The sequence below is a fragment of the Meles meles genome, chromosome 20, assembly GCF_922984935.1.
Source record: "Meles meles chromosome 20, mMelMel3.1 paternal haplotype, whole genome shotgun sequence".
NCBI lineage: Eukaryota > Metazoa > Chordata > Mammalia > Carnivora > Mustelidae > Meles > Meles meles.
The window spans coordinates 18,893,861-18,906,749 of NC_060085.1; the positions used below are offsets into that span (position 1 = coordinate 18,893,861).

Here is a 12,889-nt window from a genome sequence, read left to right on the forward strand (position 1 = left end):
AGCTTCGGGATCAGCCAAAAGAGAAGCTCCCTCGTGGGGCCGGAGAGGAAGTAAACCCGCGCACCCGCCTCGGGGACACCCCCGTACCCAGGGCCCTTCGTCCCGTGACTCTGCCAGCGCCCGGAGCGCTGGGTGGGGGGGTGGGTGGGGGGGTGCCCAATGGCGGCGACGGGACCCCCGGGAATCCATTGCGAACGTCCTCCGCCGTGCCGAACCTCCCTCCCGGCCCAGTGGGTAGCAGACGCGTCAACGTTCTCTTGAGGCCACGACACGGTGGGGGCGCGGAGATCCCCGAAAGCCGCGCGGGCACCAGCGACTGTCGCGCCCGTAGGCCCTCTGATTCGGCTCAAGACGGGGGAGGGGAGGGGTCGGGGAATTCTCGGGCCGCGAGCATAGTGAGCGACGACAGGGCGATGCTCCAGCCGCTGTCTAGTTCAATAGCTGGTCCCGTTCGGCCTGGTCGATCCCACCCGAACAGCTACAATCATCCCACCGCGGCGTCCCCTTCCGCTTGCTCCGGCCGCAGACTCGGAGCCATTTTAAGGAGAAACCACTCAGCCACGCCCCCTCGCGCTCCCGACAAGCCAATCCACGCGCAGCCACGCCCCAGGAGACGCGCGGCGGCGACGCCAACGGTCGCGCGGGCGACGGTTGGGGAGGCGGGTGATTCGCGGAAAAGCAAGGGAAACCTGAGCCTGCCGCCCCGCCCTGGGAACCCGACGCCCTAAAGCCTGGGATTAGGGGTTTGGAGTCTGGCCCCACGCCCTGGCCAGGTGTGCGGGATTCGACCAGGTGCGCCGCCGCCCCGCCCCAGGCCCCGGGAGCCCTGCGTAATGGCTGAGAGCCGGGTACTAGGCTGCGGCGGGGGCCCAGGCAGCTCTCTGAGGCCGGCCACGCCACCAGGTGTCTGGCTCCCCCAGGACGGTCTGCCGGGGCCCGGGGCGGGGCGGGCGGCAGGTGCAGACACCGGAGCCGCGCTAGGGGACGGGCCCTCCTGGGACAATTGGCACCGGCCAGATCCCTCAAAATCCCGCGCAGGGGCAGCCGGCCTGCGCGGTGCCCTCCGGAACCTAGGGGGCGCTGTGGGCGCGCTGCGGAGGGTTCCGCCACGACCCCGCTGACCCGGCGCGGGCATCCAGGCACGCCGGTCAGCCATGGTTGCCGCGTTCGTGCTTCGCGGCCTGTGCGGAGCGCGAGCCGTGCTACGCTTTTCCCCTGCGGAGCTGCTGAGGTGAGCCCGGGGCCCAGCGTCCCCGATCCCCGCCCCCACGGCCAGCGATCCCGGCCCGGCTCCTCCTGGCCGGTTAGAGTCTGAGCACACCCCTCCGCAGGGCCCCACGGCGAGGGCACCGGCTCACGCCGGCGGACGACGAGCTGTATGAGAGGACGCGCATCTCTCTGCTGCAGCGCGAGTCCCCGCAGATCATGTATATCGACAGCTACAGCAGCCGCGGCTTCATGATCAACGGAAATCGCGTGTTTGGGCCCTGCGCGCTGCTCCCGCAATCGGTGGTGCAGTGGAACGTGAGCAGTGAGGCAGCGGAGGGCCGGAGTCCCGGGCCTGCCCCCGATTCTGTCCCTCGCCGACTTGGGCTTTTCCGTTTTGCTCGTTTGGGGCGCAGGTAAGGGCTCTGGGGAAAACCGCGCGAGCTTGTTTAACCTGCCTCCTCCCAACACAGGTAGGAAGTCACCGGGACATCACGGAAGAAAGCTTCTCTCTCTTCTGGTTGCTGGAGCCCCGAATAGGTACTGGAGAAGGGGAGGGCTGAGGTGCTTCCAGCCCTAGAAAGCCAAAAGCCACCCGCCCTAGCCTCTGCACAGAGCTGCCAGAGGCTAGCCCTCGCCATCTTTCCCTAGAGATTGTGGTGGTGGGCACCGGAGACCGCACCGAACGGCTGCAGCCCCAGGTGCTGCAAGCCCTGAGGCAGCGGGGCATCGCCGTGGAAGTGCAGGACACGGTAAGGCCTGCCTCTCGGGAGTGCGGAACGGGACCCAGGCCTCGCCCTCGCCAAGCTGATGTAGGCTTTCTCTTTGCAGCCCAATGCCTGTGCCACTTTCAACTTCCTGTGTCATGAAGGCCGAGTAACAGGAGCTGCTCTTATCCCTCCACCCAGAAGGACAGCGCTCACATCCTTAGAACGAGCTGCAGAATGAACCGCCAGGAATTGACCTGACCTGTCCAGGAAGGCCCTGGCACTTTTGGCAGAGCGCAGGAGTTTCCAGCGCTTTCATTAGCCCTTCCTCTTTGGAACTGTAACACCTGTCTTTCTTGCCAGCAAATTAATAATTTAATCCACTTTTCCCATTTTGTATTAGGTGTGTTGCTGGCCAGGAGCTGCTGCTGGCTCAGTGGGCTCGTGCGGGTGTGTGTGTGAGAGAGAAGAAACCAGGGGATCCCCTTTTTATGCAATCTGCTCAGCTTCTCAGAGGTGGGAGGCAGTCCAGGCATCTGCTGCAAACTGCAGATCAATGTATTTGCTCACACGCACCTCTGAGAGGACCTCAGTGCTTTCTCCACAAGATCCTCTAACTCACGTTAGAATATGTATGTGGGTCTCAACCTGGTCCCTGTGGCCAAGCAGGAGGCCCTGTGGGTGTCAGGCCAAAGCCCCCAAGGACTATTCCATGACCTGTCCTAAGCAGCCACGATGTGAGACTGAACCCTTGTGAGCCAGGGCTGGCTAGACCCGGCCAGACTCTCCCTTGTGAGCTGCCACAGGAGGGACTTTAGAATTTAGAATTAGTACCTCCTTCCAGATCTGAGGAATAGCCTGACCTCAGGTCTGAGGCTTCCTCTACAAATGAGTGTCATGTTTGTTGTATGCATCTGTGATAGTGGCCGCCACACCTGCCTGTTGACATCAAAGATCAAGCATCACTTTTTTTTTTCCAAACTTTTATTGAAAAACTGAGGGGGTATGCTGTATCCCTTTTCAGAAAAGCCTCTTCTCATACCTGTAAGAACAACCAGCTTTGAGGTGGGGGCAGGAGGAAGGAGGCATGGCAGAAAGCTCTGCCCCAAGGGTGGATGGGCACAGAAGGGTCACTTACGAGTGGAGGCTGTGAACACCTCCTTCCACCTGAGCTGAGGATGTTCTCTTCTCAAACTTGAGTTCTCCAGAATACATCATGGCTCTGAGGAAGGGCAAATGTCAGATGTAGGCATCTGGCCCCCAACTAGCTCCTCCATCCATGTCCCGGGCTCCCCAGGCTTACCGGACTTGAGTCAAACTCTTGGCACCAATGTCCTGGCAGGAGTGCTGGATGCCAGCGATCAGGTACGGCACAAATTTGTGGATGGACCCTTTGTCCTGCACAGCCCCAGAGACCCCTTGGGCCACTTTGATTTTATCAGCTTCACTGTAGGGAAAGGTAAGGCAACGTAGACAAGTTCAAAGCATGGATGAGCCTATCAGTACAAGGCTATCAGTACAGGGTAACTGACCTTCCTGTCCCACCTGAAATATCGGTTCTGGCTGCTGAGGTGCTTGTCCATGGCATCAAGAGAGCCCATACCACGGTATTTCTTTAGCCGGATCCCATCAGAGAAGAAGTACTCGCCAGGGGCCTCAGTGGTAGCAGCCAGGAGGGAGCCCATCATGACTATGGACAAATAGGTGTGATGGGAACAGACCCTGAGTGGCACTCTGGAAGGAATCCCACCAGACTCCCTGGGTGTTGGGCCTCACCTGTGGAGGCCCCAAGGGCCAAGGCTTTGGCAATATGGCCCACATTTTGAATTCCTCCATCAGCAATAACAGGAACACCAAAGCGCCGTGCATATTCTGACACCTTGTACACTGCTGTTGCTTGGGGCCGCCCGCAGGCCAACACTGTTGAGAAATGGAGGAACAGATAGGTGGGTGGAATTAGTGTGGACAGGCAAGGGGCCCTGGGCCATAACTCAGCACCCAGGAGCATTCTGCTACACCTACATCAGATGCATTCTGCTACACCTGCATCAGGACTGCAGCCCGGCTGAGAGTCCTGTCTGGAATGGCTGCTGCCCCATCTGCCTTCAAGAGTTTTAAACAGCTGTGACGGCCTCCACTCAACCCTGCGTGTGCACGTGCATGTGTGCATGGCCCAGGGCAGCCTCAGACACATGCAGTCAGCAGCCAGGAGAAGCCCCACCCAACTGATATCAAGTGGGGGTAGGGGGTCACCGTGCAGTTAGTATCCAGAGGCCCATCCCTTCCTCCCAGCATGGTTGGTAGCTCAGGCAAGATCAGGGGAGTGGTCATGTGGAGGGAAGAGTGGGCTTGTTGGTCCTTGAGCTGTGCCTACTGTAGGAAATGTGGGCCAACTAGGGCCTACCTGGGAAGGGGGTCCTGCCCTACAAGCACCCCAGAAAGAGGAAGGAGCTGTGTTCTCCAGCAGCCCCCAAAACCGTGGTCTGTCATTCAGTTTGCCCTGCCCACCCATCAGCACCACAAACCCCGGGAGCTACAGCTACAGTCAACCAAGCAGCCGGGCAGTGGGCAGCTGGGCCGGGCCAGTGGGCCGGGCTGGACTTACTATAGCAACCCTTGACAGTAGAAGGGCATTTGGGGCTGTGGGACTTTATGTCTGGAGGGATCTTGGGAGCCACTAAATAAAACAAACAGACCAGAGTTTAGAGAGGGTGCAGAGCAGGAGCAAGGAGGCCAGGCTAGGCAGAGGGAAGTGGCAGGTGAGGGATGACGAACTCGTCTTCCAGCATGTCACCCATCCAAGGGGCCTGTTTGGCCCTGGGACTGCCCCTACTGGAGGACTCAGTATAGTTCCCACAGGAGCGCTTGGCTCCAGGCCATATGGGACTAAGGGCCCTGCTGATGCCAGGGTCTCTGAGGGCCCCGCCAAAGCATCTCCTACCTTCCTGGGTGATGCAGATGGAGCCACTGCCCATGCCCACCCGCAGGGCATCTACACCAGCATCAATGAGGTTCTTGGCCTGAGCAGCCGTGACCACTACAGTGAAGAACAGGGAAAGGCTTGTGTGAAGGTCTGAGGGGGAGCCTAGCTCCCCTAACTCTTGCCCCACACCCTTTGGTGCCCAGTCTCACCATTGCCTCCAATAACTTGGAGAGAGGGGTATTTCTCCTTGATGTACTTGATCATGTTGATCTGGAAGATGGAGTTTCCTTGGGAAGAGTCCTGGGACCAGGAGAAAGTCCCAGTGAGACATACTGGTATGAGAGCTGTCCCTACCACCCCACCCTGCCTGTGCAAAGTGCTTACCAAAACCACTACGTCCACACCAGCCTGGGCTAGCAAATCCAGCCGATACTTGTCATCTTCATGAGTGCCGATGGCTGCTCCGCACAGCAGCTGCTTTTTGGTGTCTTTGGAGGCCAGTGGGTAATCCCGGTTCTTCTTCAGGTCTGTCCGGGCAATGATGGCTACCAGCTCATCATCTTCATTTACAATGGGTAACTTTCCTGGGAGTAGGGAAGGTACATAAATCAGAACCCTGGTCTTTGTTTCCAGAACCCTCCCGCCTCTAGAACTCACCCTTCTTGCTGCGCTGCAGAATTTCATTTGCTTCCTTCAGTGTGATACCTGCAGGGGCGACCACCAAGTCTTCCCTCTTCGTCATGATCTAGCAGTGAGGGGAGCTGTGAGAAGGGCCCAGAGACCAGACCTCCCAATACACCCCGCCCGGACTCGGGTGAGGTTCCACAAACCACCACGAGCACACACCTGCACCCAAACCACCCTCCTCAAATGAACCCAACAGCCAGTGCAGCAGTAATAGTGGCATGGGTGAAAACTGAGTAGAAAGGAAGTGGTACACACAGCACGCTGTAATGTTACATAGTGGAGAAAGAAGGGCCCCCCCAGAGCAACGACAAGAGAGGAGGCTGAAGTTCGTCCTTGAGCACTGCCCCCACCTTGGGAGCGGCAACACAGCATGCATGCTGGCAAACACTTGCGCACAATGAGAGCATTTGGTGGGAAAGAGATGTAGGAAGCCCACGAAGGGGTCAGAGATTTGGCCGGGCATTCATTCACCTTTCCTGGACAGCAGAGACCCCCAGAAATGCCATTCAGGCAACAGAAACCGCACCTTAAGCCTTGGCTTCCAGAACTTGGCTTTGCATTGTCAGTAGCACCCACCTCTTCCAAAAACCGGTCGTGCTCTTCCTCCTTGAGAAAATCTATGTCCCTTGAGGAAATGATGCCCACCAAGCGGCTCCCCATCCGGCCCGTGTCGGTGATTGGGATACCACAGAATCCATGCCGGGCTTTGGCTTCAAACACGTCCCGCACTCGATCCTTGGGGCTGAGGACCACAGGGTCCGTAATGAATCCCTGCTCATATTTCTGGAAGGGATGGTGAGAAAAAACATTTCTGAACCATCTTTATCAGTCTGAAGCCTGGGGTCTGTGCCAACTCCCCCTCTGGCAGTACCAAAGGACCAAAGCACAATTCAAACCCAGGGATAGTAAACATGGGTGGTTCTATCCACCTGGTCCTCTTCTCTTGCCTTAGGACACAGGGTCTCATGCTCTTCTCAGGCATTGAACGCCCAAGTGGGGAAAAAGGGATCCTAAATTAGGAGAACAAATCCCCCACTTCCACCCCACTCCACCTCAGTGCAATTCCCAGGAGCTCTTGACCACGATCCTTGCCCTTCTGACCTTCACTTTCCGAACTTCGTTGGCTTGGAACTCAGGTGTACAGTTGTGGTGGATGAAGCCAATACCACCTGTAAGCTGCATGATAAACAGAAAGACAGCGAAAAAGTGACAAGGAGCAGCATGACTATGTGTGTCTTTGGGGAAGAGTGTTAGTGAGGTCCCTCCTTTTGTCCTTACGCCCACGATGCTCACCGCCATTGCTATGGCCATGCCGGCCTCTGTGACTGTGTCCATGGGTGAGGAAACCAGTGGGGTCTTCAGAGTGATCTTTTTGGTCAGAGCAGAAGTCAGGTCCTGAGGAAATATGGCCAGCTAATGTGGGAAAGCACCTCATAAAAGCCTCAGGGTGGTGTCAGGTCCTCCATAAAACAGGTGCCCTGTATGACCTGCATGCCAATCAGACTATTCCATAGAATCCACCCCCAAGTCCGATCTGCTGTGGTAGCAGAGAGACAGGGAAGAGAAGTATCTTACCCAACCTTGATGCTCAGGACCCAAATTCTGGCCATACTCACCACCTGGTCTGCGGTGAAGTCGATGTACCCAGGGAGAATGAGAAAGTCACTACGGGGGAGGGGAGCGAATTGGGATTAAGGCTCAGGTTTAGGGGGGCCCGAGATTCCAACCCCACAGATGTCATAAGGCATTTGGGCCTAGAGGGCACTGACCTAGCCCTTGTCACAGGCAGGGCAGACAAATCACAAGGTGGAGATGAAGACGGGGCCTTTTCTGCCACCTAGCTGTCATCAGCGACCCTGGCACCCTGACAACTCCATGTGCCGAGAGAATGGAGCTTCTAGCTTGAAATCTCAAGCACTGCCAAGATGCCTCCTCCATCCCGCCCCACTTCAGATCTATCAAACGGAGCCCCAGAGACGGGTAGGGGATTCTCCGGAACCTGTCTCCCATGCCCAGGTCCAAGCGGGCTCAGTGGAAAACCCCGCCCGGCCTCCCAATCCAGCGCGCCGCCCCTCTCCTCGCCCAGGTGAGCCCGCTAGCCCCGCACTTGTAGGTGAGGCCGTCCCCGCAGTTGAACAGCTGCTGTGCCGTGAGCCCGTCGTCTGGCACGTAGGACGTGCCCCCGCTAATCAGGTAGTCGGCCATGGCCAGTGCCGGGCAAAGCCGCGTGTGCCCGAGGACCGCGCCGCAGAGGCCTCAGCCGTCCGGGCCGCGCCAATATAAACCCGCCGCTATCGTCATTGCGCCCTACGCGTCACTGACGTCAGGACGTAGTACGAACAGGCGGAGCCCGCGCACCTCGTGGGTGGGGCTGAGGGAACGCATGCGCAGAGCACGCCCTAGGTGTGTAGCCACAAAGTTGGGTGTTCCCGAGGCCGCCCCCTCCCAGAGGACGGTGACCCGTTCTACTAGCTGTTAAGGCTTTGCTTCCACTGGCCCGCCAGCCTCCTCCCAAATAAAGAGGCGATGTTCACTAGCATGTTGAAAAGACGTGCTTGTCATTCTTAATAAACAACTAGATTAAGAATACATAAGAGAAACAGAGTGGTATCTTTATATGATACACGAGTGTATGTTACAAGAATTCCATCAGGCACAGGAGCCTCAGGTTTAAGGCCTCAATGTCAGGCCAAAAAAAAAAAAAAAAAAAAAAAAAAAAAAGGCATGGTAAAGTTTTTACTTTAACATCTAAAATGTCACTTGTCAGAAAGGAGGGTGTAATAGAAATTGTCTTTAATAAATCATAATTGAAGTTCCCCTCATTTTCCTTCCATTAAGATGCTAAGTTTATGTCTGAGCATGAAGAAAGAAAAGACCATGGCTCCCCTGTGTCAGCGACGTCTGCCAGTCAGAGTGGAAGCCAGCTGGGGAGATTCCCTGGAGGGTCCGTCACTAATTCCATCTTTCTGGAGTAAGGGAAGGGGCCACATTTCTCCTAACAGTCCGAGCCCTTTCCCCAGGCCCCAGACAAAAAAGAAAAAGCCAGCCAGCAACTTTCTAGGACATCTGGCTTTCAGGAAACCCAGAGCCCCCACGGGCTGAGGAATCTGCTGCGGCAGATTTACGGTGACGCACAGGAGGCAAAGTTTCCTTTTACACTTTAAACAGAAGCAGTCTGAAAAGCTTCATAACTACACCAATTAAAAAAAAAAAAGAAAGAAAAAGAAAAAAACGGAGGCCTCTTCTTTAGTGTGAAAGTCTGTCCATTTTTTTTTTCCTGGATCATCTCCCTTGCACCATGGCTTAGGGACCTCAGTGCATGGTGCTTGCGTTGGCCACTGCGATGGCCTCCTGAATTTCTCGTATCACCAGGATCCGAGTCAGCATCTGTCCCATTTGCTCTCTGCTGATAGGCTGGACCGAGTACCAGATTGGGCTATTGGGGGCCACCACTGGCTCAGGCGTCAGATAAAACGTGTCATTCCGGCCTTTCACACTCTGGGGACTGAAAAATATTATCAGTAAAGGCTGGGTAAAACCACAACATTCTCAACCTTCCCACCCTGGAATCTTCCAGACAGATGCTGTATGCAAAATGTGGGAAGACAGCAGCTTTCAAAAGTATGATGGCATAGCTACTGAATTCCATGCAGTCAACACACAATTACCTCTAGGGCCTCCTTTGGGTTACTGCCAATACCAGCTGCCTTCCTTCCACTCCTCCCTCATAAGCAGCCAGCTGTCATTCCTCTAACCACCTGCCTCGGGATGTCAGGGTTCATCTACTTGAGTCTAATCATATCCCACTTGGAACCAATTTCACTGCCTACAAGGTCCTCTCCAAGTTTTTGTTCATGTTGTTTCCTCTACCCAGTTCACTGAATTCTCAAATTTGATGTAGGGGACTCTGCCTTCCCACCTTGGCTGTGATACTGGACGCTTACCTGGGCTCACCTCCGCTCCCTCAAAGTTGTGCTGTACTTAGCATATGTCACCTTCTAACAGTTACATTCACCTATCCACTCAAGATTTATCAAAGGGGGGCACCTGGGTGGCTCAGGTCATTAAGCGGCTGCCTTCGGCTCAGGTCATGATCCCAGGGTCCTGGGATCAAGCCCTGCATCAGGCTCCCTGCTCAGCGGAAGCCTGCTTCTGACTTTCCCACTCCCTCTGCCTGTGTGTTTCCCTCTCTTGCTGTGTCTCTTCCTACCAAAGAAATAAAATCTTATCAAAGGGATACTGTGTGCCAGGCCTGCAGTAAGGGTTAATATTCAAGAAATGAGCAGGATCCAAGACTCCCTACCTTATGGAACTTGCAGATATGAGACAATGAACAGTTAGTTACATAAATAAACACAAACTGACAATCAGTGTAAGTGCTACAGAGGAAAGAGCCCAAAAGAACAGGTAGGGAATCTGGAAATGCTTCTGATAAAGCTGTTTTGAAAAGAGGAGTGGATAGGAGTCAACTAGCCAAATATGGGGGTGGGGAGGGGACTCTTGCCCAATAGGGAAAATTTCTAAGCTGAGGCCTGGAGGTAGGAGAGCAAGATGCTCTGGAGTGGAGAGGAGCCAGTATGGCTAGAGAGCCAAGAGCTACAAGGTCATGAGATTAGCAAGGGGGAGTATACGTAAGGTCTTGTTGCAAGATTAAGATTACTCTTTCTCTATGCAATAAATGGAAACCACTAAAGGTTTAATCTAAGTAACATAAGACCTGTAACACAGAAAGATGATTTTGGCATTGCTGTAAAGATGACATTCCAAACTGCAAGGGTAAGAGAGTAAAAGCCAAGGAAAGAAATCCCCCCTAGACTGACGTTGCTAGTGACAAAGGTCAAGGCCAGGAAGATGCAGGGCTATACTATGCTGCATTACGGAGGCCACCCTTCTACACTTTCCTTCATCTACCTTCATTCCCCTCTCCAAGACAGGAGACCACATAAAGTCACAACATAGTCATTTCACATGCTTTGGGGAAACCAGTCAGGCTGCTTCTCTATTTAGCTTTTTGGAAGTGTGTTTTTACTCTGTTTGGGACTAACGAACGCCTTGTACACATGTACAATGCACACATGCAAACAGTCACCCAAGCACCATAAAGCTTCCTCACCATTTAAAGAGGTAGAAATCGTAGAGCTTGATGGGACATCTCAGTGGATTCTCTGGATTTTCCGTCTGTTCTGCATACATGTCATCTGTAACTATAAAACACACCCCCACCACCAGGAACATGGCATGAGACTGCCTTAGCTCAGGACCAGACTAGGAACCTTAGGCTTCCAGATATCCCAACTAGACTTACTGGGAGGAGAAAGGGTGTGCGGCATGGAGGGAAAGTATGAAGGGAAAAAGTAGCAATCGTTTCTGGGGCATCTCTGCTTCTACAAGAGTTTGAAGTTTCTAGGTGGGAAGAAGGGGATGGAGAATTCCTATCCAACAAATCCCAACTTTCACACTCAACACTAACCCCCCAGGCACAAGGGCAGGGCAGGACAAGTTGCAGCTGTTTCTGCAGCCCCTACCTTTCTGGCCAGTCTGGTGTATCCCAAGAGCCTTCAGGTACCGAATACTCGTGCTTTTATCCTTAGGATTAGAGGGGTTCTTCTTTGTCTGTCGCAAAACCTTGGAGAAGGCCAGCTTCATGTGCTGGTCCACTGTCTTCAACAGGAAGTATCTGTACCACAAGTGAAAGCAAGGCAAAGGGAGGGGTGCCAGGAGGAGACTATGACTTACCCTCTGCCATCAGTGTCTCAGAGGAGTCGCTGTGCACACTCCCAGAATCTGGACAGGCCCATACCCAAAAACACTGTCTAGTGGAGGAACCATATGAAGACTGATTGCAGGGGTCTGGCAAGGCTGTCTGCCTCACTGGTCACCACACCAATGTAGCCAAGTGGGGCTGAAGGCTTTCAGTAGCCCAAAGGCTCTCAAATATGTGTCAAAGGAATTCCTGTATCTACCTGGGTAGTTTCCACCCTCTTCACTGGGCAGATGCCAGCAGTGGCTAAGCATGGTGCTTCTAGAACACTTACTTGGTGTTAAAGAACATGAGGGTGGTCAGCAGGGTGGAAGGGGAGTGAGCCCCGAGCTGCTTGCACTCCCACAGCATCTCCTCAGTCACGTGGCTGGGCAGGACATAGCCTAGGAGGAATAGAGCACTGCTACAACAAGAGGATGGCAGGTGGGCCCTCAGAGGTGCAGGATGGGAGGTGGGAGGCACAAGGACCACAAAAGAGTACAAGTTTAACCAGAAAAATCTCCCTAGGGAATGGCAGAATCATCTGGAAGCTTGATAAAACACAAATCGCTGGGTTTCAGCCCCTGTTTCCGGGGTGGGCCTGATAATGTGCATTTCTAACAAGTTCCTGAGAACCACTGGCCTGTATGATTGCGCTTACCTGTTAATTCTTCCTCTAATCCACAGTTAAAGTGGGGTAAAAGAATACTGAAACACCCAAAACTATGTAACAAATTGCTATATGCATACTTCTCTACAAAGAGGGAACAGAGCTTGCATCATATTTTCAGGCGTCAAGGGTCCAAAGAACTGGTACGGTGCCCGTTTGCCCGTGCTAAACCTTTCACATTTTCCACCTCTAGAAAGCAAAACCATTTGCATCCCCTTTCTGGACAAAGGGGACAATGATATTGGAGAATGATATTCAAATTATTACAGGATTCCCCGACAGCACAGATTTTACTATAAGAACCTGGTCTGTAAGTGAACTGAGAGCTGGACAGGGACTAAGGCCAGTGTTTGATGAAAAGCCTTGCACACCCAGGTCTACACCAAAGAAAAAGGAGACTTGAGTTGATCACCAAGCCCCCTCTGTGTTCATTTAACAGTTAATGTACAAGTGTTTGTGTGCCAGGCACTGAGGCAGTGATGAAAGTGTTCTCCTACTGTAGTTGCAGGGTCCTCCAGGCAGGCAGTAAGGATGTTACTTCCTAGAAGCGGGGAAAGAAATATTCTGCCCAACACATTCCTCTTCTCTGCTCCTGCCAAAGCTCCACTAAGTGCACTCCCATCTCTTCAGGGCAGCTCCAGCTCTACTCTTTTTTTTTTGTGGCCTACTGGCAATGAGGTAAGCTTCCCTGCCCTCAAACAAATCTGAAGCAGGTGAGTGGCACAGAGAGCCCTCCTTGGGGAAGGCCAGTGGTAGAAGTGGTCCCATACATACTTGGCATGCGCTGTTTCCTTGGGTTTACTTCACTCTGCCATTTAATGAGCTTCCCTAGCTTGAACCACTTTTTCACAAAACTTAAAGCCAAGTTTAGGATCTAAAAACCAGGACTCTTGGCATGGGAGAAGGGAGATGCAGACAGGGACATCATATAAAAACTTGATAGTTCTCAGTCTGAA

General features: G+C 53.8%; 3 protein-coding genes across 4 annotated transcripts in view; 1 reads left to right on the plus strand and 2 right to left on the minus strand.

Moving 5' to 3' along the window:
* The first annotated feature begins 956 nt into the window (after window positions 1-956).
* On the plus strand, window positions 957-2,302 carry NDUFAF3 (NADH:ubiquinone oxidoreductase complex assembly factor 3). The gene is made up of 5 exons (XM_045990658.1): window positions 957-1,231; window positions 1,332-1,524; window positions 1,680-1,746; window positions 1,858-1,958; window positions 2,038-2,302. The coding sequence occupies exons 1-5, from the start codon at window positions 1,155-1,157 to the stop codon at window positions 2,152-2,154; spliced, it is 555 nt and encodes a 184-aa protein (XP_045846614.1). The 5' UTR covers window positions 957-1,154; the 3' UTR covers window positions 2,155-2,302.
* A 571-nt stretch (window positions 2,303-2,873) lies between these two features.
* Window positions 2,874-7,851, minus strand: IMPDH2 (inosine monophosphate dehydrogenase 2). The gene is made up of 14 exons (XM_045990656.1): window positions 7,631-7,851; window positions 7,140-7,188; window positions 6,817-6,918; window positions 6,625-6,699; window positions 6,100-6,306; window positions 5,494-5,581; window positions 5,221-5,420; window positions 5,046-5,136; window positions 4,855-4,950; window positions 3,690-3,833; window positions 3,459-3,603; window positions 3,217-3,360; window positions 3,052-3,135; window positions 2,874-2,955 (listed from the first exon to the last, which is right to left on the minus strand). The coding sequence occupies exons 1-14, from the start codon at window positions 7,726-7,728 to the stop codon at window positions 2,934-2,936; spliced, it is 1,545 nt and encodes a 514-aa protein (XP_045846612.1). The 5' UTR covers window positions 7,729-7,851; the 3' UTR covers window positions 2,874-2,933.
* Window positions 7,852-8,064: 213 nt separating this feature from the next.
* Window positions 8,065-12,889, minus strand: part of QRICH1 (glutamine rich 1) — a 55,734-nt gene continuing 50,909 nt past the window's right edge. For both annotated transcript variants that reach the window (XM_045990649.1, XM_045990650.1), the window contains 4 exons: window positions 11,559-11,667; window positions 11,049-11,200; window positions 10,637-10,727; window positions 8,065-9,028 (listed from right to left, as the gene is read on the minus strand). In XM_045990649.1, the coding sequence (XP_045846605.1) occupies window positions 8,836-9,028; window positions 10,637-10,727; window positions 11,049-11,200; window positions 11,559-11,667 (545 nt within the window). In that variant the 3' untranslated portion in view covers window positions 8,065-8,835. The remainder of the gene's footprint in view (window positions 9,029-10,636; window positions 10,728-11,048; window positions 11,201-11,558; window positions 11,668-12,889) is intronic.